Source organism: Manacus vitellinus, unplaced genomic scaffold, assembly GCF_001715985.3.
Source record: "Manacus vitellinus isolate BGI_N305 unplaced genomic scaffold, ASM171598v3 scaffold_3_pilon, whole genome shotgun sequence".
Lineage (NCBI taxonomy): Eukaryota > Metazoa > Chordata > Aves > Passeriformes > Pipridae > Manacus > Manacus vitellinus.
In genome coordinates this window covers 20,562,054-20,584,689 of record NW_021940535.1, presented here as the reverse complement: position 1 = coordinate 20,584,689, position 22,636 = coordinate 20,562,054, and the positions used below count along the sequence as shown (strand labels likewise).

Below are 22,636 nucleotides of genomic sequence, written 5' to 3'. Positions count from 1 at the left end.
CAGCTGGAACCTTCATTGACAGGCAGGAAACTAAAATTTATAAAGACCAGAAAAAGTGAAGCTGTGAACTTTTCTAAAGAACAAAGGAGACCGGTATCAGACAAGACAATAAAAGCAGAAGTGAAATCAAACAGCAAGTAAGAACTGCAGCTAAAGTACAGAAAAAAGTATTTCTACTGAACATGAGGGATGCTTTTAGAAATATGATGAAAAAGCATAGTAGTAGACAGAGGAGATTAAATCAAAATTAGAAAGACTGCATAAATAAAGCTAAAGCTTATATAAGGAAAAGACTAAGTGAACAAGTTTTCTGTCTGCTTTGCTCTCTTCTTTCACTAAGACTACGAAGTTAGTTGAACCTTCCCTCTGCCCTCACTGTTCCCACTGTGGGAAATCATAACACTAAATTTGTTTGGGGGGAGACACCATTTCCCATCTCGCAGTTCATTGATTTAATTAAGTACATACTCTCTTGTTGCTTGTCTACATTCCCACATACTACAATGTGATGTTATTCATCTAAAAGAGCTGTAAAGGTTTTGACGGTCTGCTTCCAGATGCAGCTTGAATTAGAAGTCATCTACTATTATTCTTGCAGTATCAAGAGCTACTGCATCATGTTCTCTGCGGTGAGGGCATCAACCTTCATAGGGCAAAAGAAGAATCAAAGATTTAATGGAAAATGCAGCTTCAAACTAAGGACTGTGTGCAGTCCTTTTCCCTAATGCATACTGGATTGAAGAAAAGCAAGTTATCTCTAAAGTCCCACTAGAAACTCCCTAAACTGAGACTCCTGCGAAGAACTGTATACCTTGGGCATAAGATAGTACTCACTAAAGGACTGTCTTGAAGCATTTTTTATAATAAATGCAGATGAAACAGCTACTCTGCGGTAGCAAAGTGTGTCCTGTCGTTTCTTCTGCTGTTGGTTAATAAAAATAACAGGAATGAATTTTTATTTTTGAATTTTTATTTGTGACTATTCATTTGTGAATTTTCATTTGTGGGAATGAACTTCAAAGGTGTGATAATCAATCCTCATGGTTCGTAGTCTCTTTCACCTGATACCAGTCTGGTGTTTTCCCTCTGATCACACAGGCTCACAGTATACCTTCAGGCAAAAGGATCATCATAAAGAATAGTCATAAAATGATGATCAGTTTAGAAACACTGATTCATGTGATTGTGAGACATCAGTGCCTACCAATAAGTCTTTATTAGGTTGATTTTCAATTTCCCTTTGACATGTTTAATCAACATAAGGAGTGCTACAGGGGTTGGGTTGAAGGTGGAGTAACCTAATCCTAGACTGGGCATACCAGTGTAAGATATGGGACAAGCACAGAGTGTTCTTGCACTGTTACATCTTCCCAACCTCTGGCACGTAGTTGTTTAGAGACTTCCTAAGACAACTATTTTGTCTTCATGATGCCGAACGGGTTGTTCCATGTGAATTTTAGTCTTACCTTCGGTCCTACAGGTCCAGGCCATCCTATTGGTCCTGGCATCCCAGGGACACCCGGGGGACCCAGTCTACCCTTGAACGAAAAACATTGATTACAATGATTCATAAAACATCATTCCTACTCACTCTACTGCAGACAGGAGATAAAAAGACCTGCATGTAATTATATCCATGTGAATCCAATTTATGATAAGAGCAGAACCAAATCTTCAACTAACTATTCTTATTACAATTGTTCTTATTCTAAACATTCCTATATTACTAGCTATAACTGCTCTTTATTAGCTACTACATGACTAGCAATAACTGCATACATACAGTTATTTATCTGTTTTGATTACTTCCCGTAAATCACTCTTTGAATATCTCCTAAAATGCTGCAGTTTAATGCTATTCCACTGCATTACACCACTTGACAATATGATATTTGAAACATCATCATGACTTTTGGGGCCAAGAGCAAACTCCCAAGGGCCAGACAGCTTTTAGCGAGAGTTATACTGTTTTATTTCCATCCTGAGCGACTTCTCTTTTGGAACCTACCGGGTTTTGTCAGAAGAGAAAGTACCAATGTACTGTGGTTAAGGTTTGCACCTTCTTGTACATTGGTGGGTTACTTTCTCCAAGACATTACTGTTCTGAACCCTTGAATTTATATAAATAATATTCTCATTTACTGTAATTTTTTGTTTTCTGTAATCTATTTGCCAATAGATGAAAGAAAATGGCCTCTTCTGTTTATGTGTTTTATACGTATTTGAATTACTGATTGGTAGGTGGTGTATATTATTAGAAAGGTGTTAAAATCCTTGGTATATTATTAGAAGAGTACTTCTTTTCCTGGTTAATGACTACCCTCAGCATATCTCTGATTTCATTCTGCATTTCTGTCTTCTTTTAAAGTTAATTACATTAAATGGATGTACTTAGTGACTGAGATAACGTATTCTGTTTCATCACATGTAGGGGCACATATTTTTGATGATATATCACGGCTCATATGTCACCAAGTAAGCCTGGGATTGTACTCAGCATATTGCATTGTTGCCAAATCTCTGGAATTATAATCATTAATGGTTATTTCTCCTTCAGGGCTATCTGGCTGAGGCTTGTTTAGACTTTGGAAGAGTAAAAACTTTGATTTTGCTTTGGGCTTTCTTTTGATGCACCTTTTATGATAGCTCCCATACCCTGCTTCCTCTGTCTCAAGAGACATAATTGAGGTAATTTCCCTCTCTGTTTGACTAATCTCCATGCTTTTACTGAGGGAATTTGTTGAATTCAAACCAGCTGGGGCAGCTCTCCAGCCCTGCACCTGGAGTTCCCTGCCATCCACTCTGGGTACCAATCAGAGCAGCACAAACAGATTAAACTTCAACATAAGCTAATTATTTTCAGCTGTTGTCTGCACCCCTCTTTGGCAGCTATGTGTCAAGTATTCAATGGATTTCTGAGACAGCACTTTTGTTCATACCTTTCTTCCTGGCCTGCCAATCTCCCCCTGCCAGAGAAAGGAATATGTTAGTCTTGTAGCCACCACATGAAGCACAGTGGTCCATAAGTCAATGCATTGGAGTATTTATATTAAAAACAAACAAAAAACTGGGAATATCTTTGTGCTCAAGACTCAGAGGTAAAATGAGAAGAATTACTTTGTCAGAGCTCCTCGGTATTTCTTCTGTTTTCAGCCTTAAATCTATAGTCATCACCTTGTATATGTCACGTCATGGCTAGGCTTCATGAACGAAGATTTACATCACCTTGTATAACAAACCATGTAACTACATGCACAGCTCCAGGTACAAAGTTCTTTAGGCATCATTATGGAACAAATGTTTTACATATCTGAAAACATAACATATAGGCCAGTTTTAATACTTGAGCTGCCCCATACAATTCACACTACATGGGAGAGCTCTGCTTCTCACACCCTCCCAGAGGGACAGGGAGCTCAAAGGCTTTTGGATCAGCAACATTGCTGACTTGTGCACCTGAGCTGCTTTCTTACTGCATACCCTAAACAGAGGTACCTGTCATGAGAAGCCGTAAAAATATTTCAAGATCAAAAATAAACACTGAAAGATTAAGTTTTAAATTATATCTTCAAAACAATTTATAGTTTTGTATTCCATTTAAAGCAAATCCCCCCATTCATAAGACTCATTGTTCACTTAACAGACAAGGAAAAAATTTAACATCCTCCCCTCCTTCTTTGCCCCTCAAAAACTTATCAAACTCCAAAACAAAAGACACTTACTTTCTCCCCTTTTGGTCCCATTATACCAGGAATTCCTTGTGGACCCTAGGAAAAAAAGTGAATGCTATTATTAAATTGCATTAGTGAGGAGGCACTGATGGTCGTCTTCCCTCAACCCTTGACCCTATGGATGTTTCCTGGGCACAGTGTGAACCTGTAAGTCTGAAGTGCTGATTGACATGTTTGAATGTGGCCTCTAAACACCAAGTCTGTGCCACTGCTAAACAGGAGGCTGGAGAGTTGGACTGACATGGGAAGTGCAGGAGCATCTCATAGATGAAGAGGACCAAAAAGAAAAACAAGCCTGGGGCAAATGAAAGATGAGACCTTATCAGAGTCCTGAAGAATTAGCAACAACAAGGACATGGAGACACCACATCGGCTGGGAAAGGAGGTCAGCCAAAGGAATCATAAGGGAAGTAGCACAAAACATGTGGGATGGGCTCTGCAGAGTGGGATGGACACGGAGGATTGCCATCACTTCTGAATCCTTAATATATTTCTCTCTCTCAAATCAGACTGATTCTCCTTTCAGGAGACTTCTTAATCCAGGGAGACCTTGAACTCCATCTCAGGAAAAAAAAATCAGAAAAAAAGTTTTGTTTGTAGAATGCCTCAATTCACAGCCCACTTTTTATTTTTGAGTGACTAAGGAAAAAAAATCCTATGATCCTGCATCAGAGCAGCATTAGATTCACAATCATTCATTCCAGGTTTGAATCCTGGCTGCCTTATACTGTCCAAAATGTTATGTAAATTGTACATGAATAGGAGTAAAATGTACTCCAACTATTTTAGTCAGTATAGTTATTTTAGGTTTTCAGTAGCGTAAATCAGAATGCACCTTATTAGTCAGAGACAAAATTTACCTTATTTCTTTCATTAGAAGGTTACACGTGGGAGGAATTATAGTCCGAGTTATGCCACTACAAATCTAATTCTCCTTCTTATGAAAAAGTGTTAAAATTCAGCTGTTAAGATTCAACAGTATGAGCTTTTGCAACTCCTTTGAAAGCCATGCAGGCTACAGCAGAAAAGAATTCAGAAGTAGTTAGTAGATCTCTTTTTGTAATGGTAGTATTCTTTTCAGGCTGCCATTGTCACAAAAGTATTGCCCAGGGGACTGCTGGTTCTGACATTGTCCCTTTACAAGACACAGTCCTGTAATTTATAATTAAAAATTCCAAAGCCATGTTTACTCACTCTACTGTCTGCTGTTGTGATAAAATCTGCCAGCCTGCTCTATTTAAAAATGTTCTTGGAGGTATCATAGGTCATTTGGTTGAAAGATGAACATTATTTATAGCAATGGACTTTGTAGAACAATAGAATTAACATTACTGTTCTTCCAATGTAAGCCAGGGACAGTATTAAAAGATTTTTTTCTTAAAAGAAAAAGAGTCTAGTGAAGACTGAAATAACAACTGCCTCTTTCACAAGTATGGCATCTCTGGATCATGGCCAACCATACTGCAGGGCTGTTTCATAATGCAGAGGCTTTTCTCAATACAGGACTGGAGAAACAACTCCCATCTCACCACTACTCATCATTCTCATGCAAAATGAAACCGCCTCATCCTACAACTCAGCAAAGACAAAATGGTAGGACAATAAACACAAGGTTCATGAGGGGGTTGGAACTAGGTGACCTTTAAGGTCTCTTCCAACAAAAACCATTCTATGATTCTATAAAAAGAAAACTTTGTGGCTTTCACATTGCAGCTTCTAGACTACTTACAAATACCTTCTGAAATACTGACTCCTAAATAATTAAAGTTAAGCTTTTTGCCACATAATAGAACCTTTATTTTGATGTACTGTCCATACTTTTTAAATAGTGTTTGGGTGCTTGTTAACTTCTCAGGCTGCCAAAGGCTCAGTCACAGCTTTGCTGCAGCAAAGGCCCAGTGCCATCTCTGCTATTAGCTATATTGTAATAAACCGGCATCCAGGGGCCTTGAGGAACATCACTGTTCCAAAGAACCAGGTACAACACACTGATTAGGACTTCCTGTGCTCCAGGAGAAACTGGAAGTACCTCACCAGTCTCACTTTTCTTTGGAGGGAACAAACTGGAATGGAAAGGCAACTCGATGATCTTCTCCACATTACAGAGATGTCCATAACAAACTTCCCTCTAGAGGTGGTCTGTTTCCTCAGAAGAAGGTGGTCAGGTTGGATGGGAGTCTGAGCAACCTGACCTAGTTGAAGATGTCCCTGTTTGTTGTAGGGGGAGGTTGTACTAGTTGACCTTAAGAGGTTCCTTCCAACTCAAACTGTTCTGTGATTCTAAGATTTCTGAACTTCTGAAGATTTCTGGAAGTGTAAATTGCCAAAAATGAGGTGTGAGGTCAAAAAGACTCATCCAAGGCTATCCAGCAAGTCAGAGGCAGAGATGGTGCAGATCAATCTAGGAGATCACCCATCTCCTGAATCCCACCCCATTACCCTGCTGAAGCCCCTCCTTTTCTCTGGTGTTTGCTGTAGGTGTTTGCCTTCCCAGGGATGTACTCTGCTAACATTCCAGTCCATTGCATCTCTTGTGCATCCACTCCACAGGTTTTTGTCCTCAAATAAAAGGACAACAGAGTCTAAAGCAAAGAAAAACCTGATAAAGAACCTCTGAGAGAAGTGAGGATGCCTCTGGGATTTTTGATTTGTGCTACCCCCTGTGGAACTCCACAAAAATGGAGGGTGAGCTTGAAGTAGACTGGAGTATTCAAGGCAGGGATGAGAACATAGGGTAAAAAGCCTACATGATTTATGCAAAGTCATATCAAAATGAAATTAAGCAGGGTTTGGTATGTTTATTAAGTTGTAAAAAGCATTTTCAGATGTTTCACAGCTTTATAAGGACCTTGGAGCAAGTGAGAGAATAATGTGGTTTATCACGAATGCATCACTCACCTGGGGGCCAGGAGGCCCGGAAGGACAGTGTGATTCAAGCAGAGAAGAAGCTTGTATTATCTGGAGCTCATGACACAACTCTTCCATATCCACATCAAGCAGCTTCTACCAAACATAAGACATATGAGTGAACATGTAACCTGCTGGAGAAATGCATAAAAATCCAGCCACCACACGCTACAATCTCAAGAGAGTTTATTCACACTCTTAGGAAGAAGCCTAGGGTTTGTCAGAAGGTTCTCTTCATGGATGTTTGAACATTAGCTCTTCGGCATAGCATCCTGCCTCAAGCTTCCTCCTCCTCCTCCTCCTCTTCCTTCTCCTCTTCTTCCTCCTCCTCCTCCTCCTCCTTCTCCTCTCACAGAGGCACATCACAGCCAGGCTGCTGTGTGTGTCTCCAAGCCAGAGTGGGACCCTGGCCTATTCTTAGACCTGACCCTGCTCTCCCTGTCCCACTTTGCAAGTAGCAGCTCCTCTCCTAGAATAGTGTCTTTGTTCTAATAATAGATACTACACTCAGGGAGGGCATAGGCAGCATGAATTTCACTCCAGAAGACACTAACTGGCAGACATTCATTCACTGCAGATCAGAGACGATGCCGTAAATGATCGATGGATGTCTGATCTTTTGACTTCAAAATTAAGCTTTCATGAGTAAAATGCCTTATTATGTCCTGTGACAAAGGTGATCTCCCCTGGAAACACAGATGAACACTGAGCCAGAAACACTGGATTAACACAACTGATCTTCAGCTCTCACATGAAAGGCCGCTTTCCAGAAAAGCTCTGACTACAGACTCCAAAGCAAAAACTGCTCGTAGTGAATTCACGTGGCTTCCACCCTATTCATAACTACTTATTTTATTTCATGTTTTTATTGGGGAGGTGGTGTGAAGGATGATTTTATGCTCGGGTTACTCTCTGGGTTGCTTACAGGAATCTCAGGAACCCTAGTCCCAACTTCATCCTCACTGAAGGAGTACACCACATTCCTTGAGAGGTTTTGTCTCTGAGTGTACTTTCTGTGGAAATCAAGGCACAGACAGTGGAAGTGATGAGGAAAGTAGGGGCAACTAAATTTTTGATCTGGAGAGAATAGCACCCTGAGTTCAATCTTGATCTCTCTCAAGGCAATGGAGGATTTTACACTACTTTTTCTTGGGTTAGTTCTTGTTTGACATCTTACTAATCATTATTTACATAACACTAGTAATAACTGCAGTGTTTGTATATGGTAAATGGATAGTAGAATTAAGAATAGGAATTACTGAGTGGGTATAAAAATTCTTAAAAATTTGGATGAAAAATATATTGGAGTTAACAGACCCTATCAGTAAGAGTAATTGGGCAAAGTGCTATATCATGTACCCATTGTGTTCTGTATGTTGCATTTGTTAACGTATGTGTATGGATACATGTCATGTACAGCAGGTTTGTGCATAGGTGGGTAAGTGAAAACTGCATACCAGCAACTCAAACTTGTCTGTCTTCCTGCAAAATGAAATGCTGGGAATAGATTCCATAGGAGGATTTCAGGACCTTCATTTCACCCACCGGGTAAGGCACATGTGATGTAAAACAGGAAATATACAAAATCTACACCCCGAAATTGTTGGGTAGAATGGAACAGTGCCTTTCTGTCTTTACTGGATTTATTGCAGTGACATTTCCTTTAGTTCAGGATTGCCTTACTCCAAAAGTCCCCAAATAGAGTAAGGAGAATATGTTAATTTAATTAACTGCCTGAACAAACTCAGCCTTATTTAATTCCTTGATCTATTTGAGATTTACTTCAAGTCCCAGTCTGGGATGTTGAGAGGTGGTCCTAACAGAGCCATATCAACACAACCAGGAGTGTTTGCTGAGTGACACCACAAAGCAATGCTTGAGAGGATGCTTCATCTTTGTCACACATTAAAAGTCATGTAAAAGCAGAGAGAGGCTTTCAGGCCAGACTTACAGTGCTCCAGCTGTGTCTGAAGTACGGTGGTGGGAACAGGGGTGGTGGAGGAGGGCCAAGGAGGCAGCACGCTCTGCAGTTGAGCTGTTTCTTCTGTTCCAAACAAGGGAGATCTGTTCAATACAAACACTCATCTGTTGTCTTGAACAGCACAAACATTTCTCACAGAACAAGAGAAGTTTCCATTCTCAGGATTTTCCTCCATCCTGTGTGCATTGATCGCAACACCATAATCCATGCAGGGATTTAAGAAACTGGGTGGGCCCTTAAGGCTGTAAGTTCTTTCTTGTGCTGAAGGCTATGCAGAGTTTTAAGCTCTTAATGTGGTTCTGACACAGGCTGATTTTGGAAAATTTCAGATAGGCAACATTAGAAAACAAATCAAATATTTATGATTTTCTCCCCTCTCTGTTCCAAAAGTGTATTACAAATTGCTTCTTCTGGTCCCTGCAACAGCCTGTATGCTGTAACAGAGAAGAACTTGTGCTGTTGCCCACAACCTTCCCCATGAACCAAACTGCTCTAGGCATTGCTGTGATAAGTGGGAAGTGGGAAACTGTTTCACAGCATATTTGCGTACATTTCCCCTGGGACTGCAACCAGGTTGCTTTATTTCTGATTTGTGCATCATTCCTAAGAATAAACACTCTGAACCCCAGACTTAGCTGATGGTTTTGTCACTGACTGATTGGCAGGACAGGATCTCGGTTCTGTTTGACAACGTCTTTAACTCTTTCTAAGAGGTAAACTTACATCAACAGTGTAAGAAGCTGTGACCAAAGATTCACAGAGGAAGGGTATTAATATGGTGCATTTATACAGTGTAGGTTTTTTCCTGAATCTATTTACTCCTAGGGAAATACATTTCTGATCAGAGCAGGGGCCTTCTTCAAAGGTTTTGTCAAGGACAGCAAATATTTATTTATGCCTGTTGGCTTCTTCCTCTAGCTAGTGGCAGCTGGAATGGGTGTCTGTGAGCCGCAGGGTGGCAGGAAGCCAAATACAGTAGGAAGAAAAGCCTATGGTGAAGTATCTGGTATTAATAGAAAATCTCTAAATTAAGTTTCTGGGAACACAAACCTGACAAAATTGCTAGATTGTTTGCAAATCAATTGCAGGCTGGATATTAGTCACGTCCCAAGGCAAGGGAAATTTTCTAAAGGACAGAGATACTTCTAGTTTTTCAAATGTCTCAGAAAATGTACTATATCAGTTTCACCATCCCACATTAATGGGGATGGCATTTTCTCAGTCCTGATGCGCAGAAAAGAGTTGCCCAGAGGAGTGTGATTGAGCAACATTCAGGGGTAGTTCATGTCATCTGGATTTTTTTTCTCTATCAAAACACTATTTGTGATAATGTCTTTGAGAATGAGTCAATTAAAGTCTGAAGGGGTTTGTAATGAAGACTCTTTCTCAGCTTTTCCTCACAAGTTTGAAACTCAGCCAAAAACTTCAGTTTAAGAGAAAGGCAGAAGATTCGTTGAAAAAAAAAAATCATATATATTGTTTCATTTAAAGCTTTAAATACACACTGAAAATGCCAATGACCTTTAAAAAGCAGCAAAAGTTTGAGTTGCCTGTCTCCAGCTCTCACAAGGAATAAAATACGAAGATATGAAGAGTTAAGTTTTATACTGGCTTAACCTGAATTCAGTCACTCTTATGCAGCCATAATCAAGTTCTTCAATTTTTGGCACATGTACTTCCGTGGTTGTCTGAATTTCAGGATTGTATTTGAACATATTGTATTGGGACTAAATAGCATCTTATTAAAGCAATGGACAGCTTGTAATTTAACAGGGTATAAAGTGTGATTATTATTTTATTTTAGGCCACATATATAATCTTTCTTAGTACTACCTTATTGATAATCTAACTATATTTCAATAGGATTACTGTCATTCAACAAGAATAAGATTATCAAAACTAGCCTGATGTGGCTTAGTTGCTAAGAGATCACTACCAGGCACTGTAAAAAAAGGGTTCATTACTGCAGTTGTACTATTACCTAAAAAAAAAATTAAGTGCTGCTTTTTAAATATTTTTCAAAGACAAGATTAAATATAGATGTATATCTATAGTACTCATATGATATTTATCATGTCCTCATGAGTGAAGTCCAGGCCTGGGCTATAAAATATTTGGATTTTCCTTTTTTAGCAGAAAAGTCTGCAAATCTGTGGAATAGTCTTTATTGAGAAAAATGATATAGCTAATGAAGCTGGTAAAAAAACAGCCACTGATTTCAGTCCTTATAGTCTTATACCAATACTACTGTAACACAAGTTAGGTTGAAACCCAGTTTAGGTTTGCAGGTATACTGATCTCAGTGTGGAAGCAAGCAAAATCTAGTTAATAGTAATAGTAACAGATACTATTACTATAGATACTAGGTAGATACTAAATATTAATAGATACTATTATTATATACTACTATACAACTACCAGAAAGGAGGTTGTAGCAAGGTGGGCTACAATCCAGGCAACCAGCAGTAGGACAAGAGGGCACAATCTTAAGCTGTGCCAGGGGAGGTTTAGGTTGAATATTAGGAAAAAATTCTTTACAGAGACAGTAATCAGACATTGCAATGGGCTGCCCACAGAGGTGGTGGATTCGCTGTCCCTGGAGGTTTTTAAGATGAGACTGGATGTGGCACTTAGTGCTATGGTCTAGTAACCACGGTGGTGTTGGATCAAGGGTTGGACTTGATGACCTCGGAGGTCTTTTCCAACCCAGCTGATTCTATGATTTTAATAGATGCTATTATTATATACTAAGTAATTAGATTCCATTAACAGTATAGATAGAACTATATGGGACAGATATAATCTATATAATGATGTGGGTAGTTAATATTTCAGGGGCTCCATCAGTAACCATGGCTACATCCTGGAAGGTGTATTTGTCAAGCCAGTATTTAAGAGTGGCCTGGACCCAAGGACCTCCCACACTCATGTATTACAGGTAATATGGCAGCAGGGAGAGAAAACAATGAGTGATTCACAAAGTGACTACAGGTACGACTGTTATAATCTGATCTTCCAATAAGGACCACATTTCATTGGTATGGATTTTGTAAGTAACTGCAATAGCCCCAAGATGTACAACCATTATAGTATTGCCTTGATTTATATCACAAAAGGGTAACCTTGGCAGGCTTACAGACTCTCTGCAAATGCCATGCATATTTTTAGGCTCCAGGTTAGCTTTGTTTGCTAAACAACAGTTTCAAAATACTCCAATCCCCACCAGTGGAAAAAATCTCATCCCAAGAATAGGACCATCATAGTTTTCTGTGAAATATGAAGACCCTGCCTATACAGAGCATGCGTTTACATATCTCATGTGGAAACTGCTCTTTCAACAACTTCAATGTCAAGAATATGTCAACATATTCAATAAGAGAAACAAGATAAAATGAAACACTTCTAGGACATGACTAAGAGACAGTTGTTTTCAGAGAACATAAAAATTATAATAGCTTTAAAATAGAAAGTATTTACCATTTTCAGATTATTTTTATGGTCCAGACTATAAATTTAATTTAAGAAAGTGACTATATACATCTATGGGTATACTGCCAATGGTTGCTTCAGAGAACAACATATTTTAGACGAACTTTTGCAATATTTCATTTTGTTTCTGTAGACTGCTTATGACCACAGCTGGAACAACTCTTATTTGAGATGGTCCAAAGCAGAGCCAGAGAGAAGCCTTCACCCAATCTGAGTCCCCTGGAGTGGGGCTCATATGAGGTCTATCAGGCCTCCCAGAGCTGATTCTGGAGCTGACCTTTGGCCCTATGAACCCCCACAGCTGCACCGCAGGTACCAGAGAAGTCCTGCCCTGGGTTCGAGTCAGATTTACAGGATTTCATTGAAAAAAATCATCAATAAACTACAAAAATTACTTTTATCCTAAAATCACAAAGCTGTAGGCCAAATGCCAGGAGGAAAGGACAAGAAAAGAAAAGGATACTTAATATGTGTTTCCCTTCCTATTTATGACCACACTGATCCAGCAAGCCCTGACGGGAAGCCGAGCTGTTATCCAAAGGTTTCTCACCCTGACAGCAATGCTGGTGGCTTGCCCAGTTTGTGACAGGCAAGACTCTGCTAGATGGAGACCTCTGATAGCTGACACCCCATCACAGGTGCTTCTCCTACTTGGATGGCTCTTAGAATTAATAATAAACAAGCTGGGTAGACTAGTCAATTAATGAATGTGGGCTTGTCCAGCTGAAACTGAGACTTTCATCTGCTTTGTTGTTATTCATTCAGGCCCCTCTGAACCTCCTTGCAAGGACAGCAGCGTGCCATGGGCTGCAGCCACTCAGTACCATTCTGTACATCTACTGCAAGGTGACTAAGGCATTTTTCCTTTTTAAGTTAGGAAAGTTTAAGAGCTTGTTAAAAGTGTCCTTTGAAAGCCATAAAGGTCAAATCCCTTTATTTATAGAGCAGATGCAGATATTAAACTCTCCTTCAAAACCCTGAAAATATGTGTCAGCATTAACAATACATGTTTCTTTAAAGTGTGTTTTATGAAGCTTTGTGACACAAAGAGTGCCTTAAAGGCATATAAGCAGATATGGCAACACAGCTTATGTCAGGAGCTGAGTTGAACAGTCAGGTTAGCGAATAGTCTGCAAGTCTCAGTACCTTTTTGAATTTAGACCTTATAGTTGATGGTCTAAATATATCTTTCCCTATAAACCAGATTAAGTATTCCAGAGAAATATATCAAGCTTAGGTAATGGTGTCTGCTTGGAGGAGGTGGTTACCTGTGAAGTCCCCATGGGAGTTACAGGATAAGATATGGAACTGCAACTCTCTGCTTTTAGTTTCATCTTGCTTAAAATGGAGCTTCAGAGTCTTTAAGGAACAGAGTAAAATGGATCAGAAATTAAGTCAATTAACTTCAGAAAATTAAGAAATCCAGACAAAACCTTGCAAGTTTCTTTTCATAGAATCGTAGAATTCTTTAGGTTGGAAAAGACCTCTAAGGTCATCAAGTTCGACTGCTAACCTACCACAGTCAAGAAAATCTCATAAAAATTTGAAAATGCTCTACTTTTAATCCCCACAGTGACTACAGACTGTGGTAGCAGTAATGTGTATTTTACCAGCTGGTGACTCACAACAGACTCAGAAGCTGTCATAATAATAAATAAATAAATAAATAAAGTATTTAAAAATCAGTCAACATTCAAAAAGCTGGACAAAAGCCTGAATCCTGGCACACTGCCTGGACAGTGGATCTGGATATTAACCTGGCCAGAGGAGCAAGGACACTCTATCCTCCATCCCTACCTAATATTTAACCCACGTCCCTCAGCATCTCTGAGCAGCCCAGCTGGTGAGTGACAGGCGGCTGCATCTTTGCAGGTCAGCTTTAGAAAACACTGTAGACACAGCAAGACAGGAAAACAAAGGAGTCTGAGATTTTTAAGTGAAGGAAAGGCCTTTTACTTCCTGTATGCAAACATTTCAGACATGTATGTGTGCATATATAAGGACAATGTGTGTGCCAGAAAATTATATACTATTCTCTCAGACTGATTGCAGAAGGAAAATTCTGAAAGCAGATATATATATGGAGAGAAAGATTTGCTTGTGTTGGCTCTGCATTCCAGTTTCACAGAACAGTGAAAAAATCCCAGTAAAATCTGATGGGTGGACACTCCAGTGGGTTATAATACGAGTTTATAAAATAAACCCATGTGTTATATAAATTCTGATAACCACAACAGGGCTGTTCTGTGCAATTTGCTTTCTATTGCCTTCCATTTACAGAGGTCCAGAGCATTTAGACACTGCTAAACAATGTTGACAACTCTACGTGTTCCACTTCATGCATGAGAAACTGAGGCACAGAGAAGTTAAGCAAGTCCCCCAAATCTGTGGATAACTCAATTACAATACCAGAAACAAAATTCCAATCTGGTGAATAACAATATCTCATCTCAATCATTTTATGAACCAGATCATAAAACTCAGCTGCTTGTCACACAAGCAATATTAGAAATACTCCGAGTATTAAAGCCTAAGAACCTACTATGATCTGTAGAAGAGCCTGAAACCCTAAAGATTAATGCAAGATGGTTGCTGCATCAGCCCCGAAAGACTTCTACATGTCATTCACCACCACACAGTCCTCTCCCACTTTATCTGTGAGATCAGTAGCAACAAAGCTGAGAGACACCAGTGCCACTCTTCTGCAACTGAAAGATCACAATCTGTTAGTGCTGACACAGATCAAACATGTACTTGACTTTGATGTTGCTCCACCGCATGCTCAGACAGTCCCAGACAATCCCTATGAGACTGTAGGTGTTGCTGTGTGCTCAGGAAGACTTCAGAGAAAAGCCTCCAAAGTCCTCTTTGAAAGTTTATTGCCATGATCTAGATTAATTCCTCATGACTCCCTTGCTCCAACAGATTCCCCACCTAGCTGACTTTAATCTTTTGCCTTTCAGAAAAAAAAACAACCCTGTATTGACTTGGTATTGTAAAAAATCATTAACTTTGTAGTTTCAAGAAGCTAAAAAAAATAAATTGACACTTCCCTAGGTAGAAGAAATCTGAAATTGTAGCACTGCCTGCTTTAGATGAAGCATCTCCCTTAACTTGTGTGCATTCCCCAGGTGCCTGCATTTATCCATACACACTTGCTAGTTTCTGAGAAAAATGGTTAACAGCCTCTTTTTCCCTCAATGTTTCAGCCCTCCTCAGCATTCTTCTCTTCCACCTTCTCTTCCCAAGTGTCCTTTTACCCTTACAGTGGTGTGACTACAGAAAGCATGCCCCCAGTTTCCTTTCCATTAAAAGGGTGATTCCTTGGAGAGAAAGGAAGAAATAGAACATCTAGGTTGGGTCTGTTAATTCCTGTGAGGTTTTTTCTCTCTCTTTTATATCTGAACTTCCTCAAACAATTCCCCCTAGATTTGAAGGGCTTTCCCTGTTCTCTTCTACCTACTAATCTGCAGCATGAGACTGACCTCCTGGCCGTGTCCTGGTTGAGTCCTATGCTGCCTTATAGCTGAATGTGCTCCGTTTCTGCAATCGTACACCATCCTAGCACCAAGAGTTAAAGAGTGCAGGGATAAAGGATCTATCATGACAACAAACTTCCTTCTATCTAAACACAAATGATATTTTCTATAGTTCTAACTAGATTAGCAGTTTCTTTTGCTGCAATCATGCTGCTGTTGCTCCTTTACCAACGCAGCCCACCCATGGGAAGCCCCAGTGTCTGATAGGAAAAAGACTGTAAAAAACAAGGATGCTAAAATATGAAGCCAAAGAATGTTCCCTTCCTGTGCAGGGGTTTAGTAATATTGACAAAATGACAAATGACTGTTTATCCTAGAGGCAGAGGTCTACAAGCACTGTCTGACTACAAGTACATAGGGACTAAGCTGATTTTACAGGACTTTGAATTGCTTGTCAGTGGAGCTTCCATTCTTTCACTGAAAACACCTGATTTTGAATTAGTTTCCTTTGCTATGCTGGAATTCAAGCCTCCACCTTCCAGTCTGGTCACAACAAAAATCTGATGTTCACCAGGATGTCCAATACCTGTGGGCTACAAATAGTGCTATGTTCATTCATGGCAATGATACTGAATGGGCAAGCTTACTCAGGCCAGAGGGGATCTCCATGCCAGCTGCAGCATTGCTTGCAGCTGAGGTTCCCTTTTGGACTGGTTGCTGCCTGTCAGAAACTTCATAGGTTACAGAAAACCTTCAGATCAGTTACTGCTTCCTTTGCTGGAAAGACAAGCAAGCACTGCCTCAGCTCCTGAACTGACCTCTGTCCCTGGCAGCCGAACTTCTTCACCACAAGCTACCACCCAAAAAATACTGGTTTTGTTTGGTCGTGTCTCTAGAGGAGCTTCCACAGTCTCAAGCCGGGCAGCTGCCTTACTTGTAACACAAATGTTGCCCCAGAAAAAAAAAATTAACTGATCACTAGTATAGTCTCATCTTCCAGTACTTCAGGAGTCCGGGTATCAAATCTGGTTTCTCTGTTTCTGGATGCCTCTGTCCTCATCAGCTCATAAGCTGATTTTCTTGAACAAATGAATGTTTGTGATACTCACCTTAAGCAGTGTTTCACTGAACCCTTTCCCTTCATATGCATTATCATTGAACCTTTTTTGACAAGCCAAGCACCCTGTCATCCAGTAATCACATAAGCAGGACAGAAGCTTCTTTCCCCTCCTGCATAGAAGACCAGAGCTTGTTTCAACCAGCTTCCAGCTTCCTTACTAGTGGCTGTCTCCTCTTCTGATTTTTATTTACTGCTGCAAGACAAATGCCACAACCTCCTGAGCTCCCTCTGATGTCCTTTCCTTGTCCCTCACCCACAGGACCAAGTGGGCTTCCACTCAGTGGTCTACTGCTGATTTCACAGGATCTCCTGGGACTCCCTTGCTACTGTGGATTACATCAGTCTTCCCTTTGCCCTTCCCAATATGAAGGTGGATGTAGGCATGAGTCACAGACAGGCTGTGCACGAGCGTGGCTGCTCTGCTCTCACCTTACTCAGGACAGGTGTTGCAGTGTATGAGACCAGAGAAGAGTCTGTGAATCCTAAGGTAATTTCTTCCCTAAGTATCATACGAATTGTTCTGAGCAGAAAACTCAATCTGGGATTTTCACAGGTCATATCTACCAGGGGAGAATATACAGACAAAGTCAAATCAGTGTTTCTTTTAACTGTATTTATTTTAAAGATCCATTTACTTAGAGCAACATACTAGACTGTTATTTTGCTACCAGTCCAAGCCTTTCTGCAGAGGCTGCTCAGCAACTGCCTTCTTTATCAGCTTAGATGGGTACCCATTAAACAACCCTTCTTATGGCTTATCTTTCCAGCCACCCATTTGGGCTATCAAGCTCAAATTGCCAATCCCAAGGTAATTTTTTTCTCTCAAGATGAACAGAGATTCCACTGAAAGAATGTTTTGCCTCCCTTTCAGGTTTCTGTGAGTCACAAATGAGCCATAAATCTGTTAAATGCCCTGCCCCAAGACCTTTGGCTAGCCAGATTCACAGCCAGATGGCTGCCCTCTCTTATGGTCAGTGATACTTTGCATTCCTTCTCCTAATGAAGTTGTAGCCTCTGCCAGTGGCTGATTTCCATCAGGAATTTTAATCTAACCACAGCTTTCCTGCTTACTTATGTTCAGTGAGAAACCCACTGACCAATGGTAGCAGGATGCTGGGCACCTCCTGGGCCCATGTTGACTTTCAGAGCAGAGCCAGGTTTCCTTCCCTGCGCTGATATTTTTGCCCCTCACAGATTCACCTCTGATTGCTAGTCACCCTTTGGGCTGCTTGCCTTTGGAAAGTCTTCAACATTTACTTTTGGTCTTATTTTAAATTCCTTCTGCATCTTTCTTTCTCCAGCTTTGATAATTTTTTTCTGTTGTGATTTTACATAAATAAATATTTATGATTACTCTCCTTAGAAACAAAAAAACCCACCCACCTGACATATCTGCTGTCCATTTTGACATTATTTAGGGTTTCTGCAGGTTGTTCCATTAGAGGAAAAAAACCCCAAACCCTGATGATGGGGTCAGATATCCCTTTTAGAGAATGATAGCTGGGATCCCAACTCCCTCCATATCAGGAACATTTGCTTTTGTGTTCTCTCTCACCACTATTTCTCTCACAAATGTACAATACTCTCTCTCAACACCACAGCACCACAGTGGCTACCAGGGTCCCTTCCCCATATGGCCAGCCAAGGCTGTCATCCCTCACAACTCCTCTTCCCAACCCACCTTGCCCATCACCATGGCTCCAACAGTTTTGGTCCACAAGAAAACTGAACTGTTTTCTGCAGCTCTGCCACACGAGGTCTGGTTATGAATATGACACCTTCCTGACTCAAAGAAGCTAAGTCTCATGCCTAGTGACACATGATGTTCCTTTTCTTCAGGAAAATAATAGGAAAAAAGGCAAAGAAAGTGTGAGGAATATTGCTCTCGTATTACCATCCCATTGAGTTCTCTTAAATTTTTCAGCCATATTCTGTCCATGGGACTATGTATCAAAATTGATTGTGGGAGAAGATTGAATCAAGGGATGCATATGTGGCATGCAGAAAAGGCAGTTTGGGTCAGAAGCACTGAGATGCAGTTCTTTTACTTTGGCTGCTGCTGGTAATTTAAATACTGTCCCATCTCTCTGCAAAACCTCAGAAACTTTGGGTCTGGATGAGCAGAATAGCAGAGCAGGAATGAGGCAGAGAGAAGAGAGTCTTTCTACTACCTGAATTTGAAAGGTGACTTCCTTCAGGCTGGTTCTTACGAGGTGCAGACTTATTCATGTAGCCCTACTAAAAATGACGATAGAACTCATGCCTAGATTTCATCATGTGAGTGCAACAGTGCAGGAACCTCAGTAGAGCAGAGCTATGAAAAAAAGTTGTAAATGACAATACAAACACAGTAGTTTAAGAGTGGAATACGATAGGTATTTTTAGGTTACCCTGAAAAGAAACCCGGAAAAACCCTGAAAAGTTTTTGCTGCCACACGGAACCACAGCCACATGCTTAAGCATGTTGCAATATTATTCCTTGAAGCATTTTCTCCAAAAACGATGCTTCAGCAGCAGCAGACTCAACTCTTTGGAGCTGACACGACATTCAAAATACTTCCAGAAACAAGGATGCACTGTTGCTTGAGGCTGATGGGACTATAAGGTGGAGATGGCAGCAAAACAAAGGTCCAGATTATTCTTCTTTACCCTATTATTCTATAAACACTTTCCAATTCTACTGGTTATTTACCTCTGCTTTCTAATTACTGCTTTGTGACCCATAAAACTCTTTATTTGTGACCTGTTGCTATGCAAAGATGTGTGAGAAAAGAAATAAAAGTATTTTTAGCCCAGAAGTTTTCAGACATACCTGGAAAATTCCCAAATGCGTTTTCCCGACTATAGGAAAGACAAGTCATTGCTTAAAAACATCCTCACTGTTAAATGTGATTAGTTTCAGAATTTGCAAGTGCAGTGCTGAAATCCATTCTTTAAATGTGAAATTACATCCTGGTGCCAGATACAAATAATTGACTCAGCTGACAGTAAGGGAACATTTGAGAAACCACTGAAATAACTGAGAATGTAAATGGAATTAATTCACCTTCTGTACCCACTGTGAGATTTCTACCAGAAAATACAGAACTTATTGCTATTCTCTTAGAAGTTTTTTAAAATGCAGATGTAACCAAAGCACTAAATGAACTATTATGTCATTTTTCATACCACATAGCCCTGACTAACAAACACTAATGGCATACAGGTATGTAACAGCTCCCCGAAGTACATCTCTTAATCCAGTCCTGTGGTTGCAGGATTATGACTGAATCATCTGCCATCTCTTATTTTTTCCACATATTATCAAATAAACATTGAAAATACATTTGTGGCAGAAACCTCACTAAGAGCTTGTTGGGTATAAAGGTGATTTTTGGTGTCTTGACCAGAAGAGCACGGCATGGAGCTTTGCCATGGAGCAGAGCCTGGGGTGGTAATTTGCCCAAACAACTACAATGGGAACCAAATCTCCTGGTCAGGTTCACACCTTCCCTGAGCCTGAAACCAGAAGTTGTTGTTGGCCTGTGGGGATGGAGGAGGAAAGGGGCATTCATGGCTGCAGTCTCTGCCTGGGGAGCCCTGGGGTCTCTCACAAACAAGTCTCCAGGGCTGTGCTATGGAAATACTCTATTGCAAAGAGCAGAGTCTGGCATTTTCCTTTGCGTTTGTCTCTTCTACTATGGTTTCAGCAGAAATGATAAATTTTTCCTCTTCTAAGGTTCAGGTTATTCATTGAATGCTTATTTTTTAAGAGGACAGTTCAAATGTGTATGCCACAGGAGAAGGCAATGAAAACATCCAATTCTTGTTTGTCTGGGTGACATCTACAAGTGTCAGATAAATATAAAGTTCTTCAAAACAAGTTTTGAGGTCTAATGACTTACACGTTTTTGCAAAGCAACTTGGAGTATATCAGAGAACATAAATATTGATGGTTTCTGTACCTCAGCATTTACAAATCTCAACACAATGGAAAAAGCATATCCCATTGAAAAGAAATGATAACAAATGGAAATGCTTTTTAGCATCCTACAGAGCTTAGTGGAAAAAATGGTTAGTTCCGAAAGATTAAAAAAAATGGATCAAATTGTTATCAAAGTATGCACTTCTTTGAACTTTAGGCTTTTCTAGATGATATCTTACAAGATATCTGAAATAATTACAGAACTGTAATGGCTACATTATTTAATGCTCCAGGGCTTTTACCAAGGGATTACTCTTGTGGCCCTCAGAATCTTAATACTTGAATACCTTCAAATGAATGGACTGTTCAAACCATTGGGAGTGAACAGTGTAGTAATTCTGCACATTTTAAAATATTTGTTAAAAACCCTTAGAGGAGATCATGCATATGTTAGTGCTACTTAGTGCAGACACCCAGCCTCTCACAGAAGCTTCCCTCCAGATCGCCCTTTCCTCATAAATGCCTCAAATGTAAACCATCTGACTCTGAGCACACCAGAGAGGTTAGAGAACAAGAAAGGCTGTGTGCCTCTAGATTCATGTCCAAGGTTGATTTTACGTACAGACAAAATATGCACACCTTTGGTCACTGTGAAAGAAGGATCTGTAGGTACAGCTGGCCCTGACCTACAAATCTTGGTTGAAACATCTCAAATCTGACACCACAGGAATCCAGGACATTAGTTAGAAGCATCTCTATTGATAGATACAGAACAGCAGACAGAAAGTGGGAGACAGTGATTTGCCATAAATTGGTGGAAGTTCCTCAAAGCAGAGATGGAGTCAGAGCTCTCACCAGCTTTCCCCTTCCTTCACACAGAACATGACTGAAGGAAAGTCTTGCTGCTGAAACTGTAAAATCTATTAAGAGGGATTTCCAGTGCCCTGCCTCAGCTGACAACTAATTTGTTTTGTCTTTGCCTAGCAGGGATTTTCCATGCAGTGGACTCTTGTTTGCTATGTAAGTCATCTGAGTATTTGTTAGTGTCATAGCCAGAGCCAGATGATGTTTATTCTGATAACACCCAGCTGGACTCCAGCACCACTCATTGAGGTCAGGGCTTTATTTATAGAAGCAGATATACATTGAGATTTATTTTCTTTCCCTTGCTGTAATCTACCTGAACCAATCCAAAATAGAAAGAAACATGTAGACGTGCAAGTAATACACTAATTGGGCCAGATATATGAATTAGCACAGCACCACAGAAGCCAATGGAAAAAAAGCATTTTAGAGCGGCTGAGGATCTTGTCTATTATTTCTCATGGGGAAGGGAGGGGTTTAAAACTAGAAATTATAAAGCAAAAAGCAAAACCAGGCAAGCAACAAAATGTGGCAGAACAGGTCTGCAGTGCAAAACCCCTCCAGCAAGATCTGCAATTTGAAGTATTTATTTTTTTTCCTGTGTTCCCAATCACTGGAAAGTGCAAGAATCAGAGTGCAGAGTGCTCCAAGCAAGGAAAAGTAACGAGACTTAAAGCAATTTACCTGCTGAAATTGAGAAGACATTGTCAGCGTACGCAGTCTGAGATAAAGCAAAGCAGAAGAGAAGCGGCAGGTAAGATCCCCAGACAAGCAGGCTGAGAACCAACATGCTGGCTGTGCTCTGGCAGATTCCAGCTCAGAGGCGCAGGGCTGCTTTGGGGCTGGCTCTCTTGCTACCCTCACTGCCTCTCTGCCTTGCCTGCTCCCTGCCTCTTCCCTCGCTATGGGATGCGTGTGTCTGTCAGTGTGTGTACGTCTCTCTCTTTCTCTCCCCCCTCCCTCCCCGTGCCTTTAGGAAGAAGGAATGCCAACCATTTCCCATTAAATCTTCTCCTTACACTAGACACAGTTATATTTAACTCCTGTGCTGGATCAGTTGCCCCTATTGTGGACATTAGCTGCTAAAACTGGGGCATGGGGGATTCTGGTTTTGCTAACAGAAGCAAAAAGGCATTTTGGATAATAATAATGATGAGCAGG

At 40.4% G+C, this 22,636-nt stretch overlaps 1 protein-coding gene across 2 annotated transcripts in view; it reads right to left on the bottom strand.

Annotated features, from left to right (window-relative positions):
- The window catches only part of COLQ (collagen like tail subunit of asymmetric acetylcholinesterase), a 40,876-nt gene extending 18,541 nt beyond the window's left edge, over nucleotides 1–22,335 (bottom strand). The window contains exons 1-6 of one of the 2 annotated variants that reach the window (XM_018075688.2): nucleotides 22,160–22,335; nucleotides 8,590–8,702; nucleotides 6,630–6,734; nucleotides 3,723–3,767; nucleotides 2,940–2,966; nucleotides 1,467–1,538 (exon numbers count right to left, since the gene is read on the bottom strand). In XM_018075688.2, coding sequence (XP_017931177.1) covers nucleotides 1,467–1,538; nucleotides 2,940–2,966; nucleotides 3,723–3,767; nucleotides 6,630–6,734; nucleotides 8,590–8,702; nucleotides 22,160–22,265 — 468 coding nt within the window. In that variant the 5' untranslated portion in view covers nucleotides 22,266–22,335. The remainder of the gene's footprint in view (nucleotides 1–1,466; nucleotides 1,539–2,939; nucleotides 2,967–3,722; nucleotides 3,768–6,629; nucleotides 6,735–8,589; nucleotides 8,703–22,159) is intronic. The other variant, XM_018075689.2, reaches the window with a different exon arrangement.
- Between the last annotated feature and the right edge of the window lie 301 nt (nucleotides 22,336–22,636).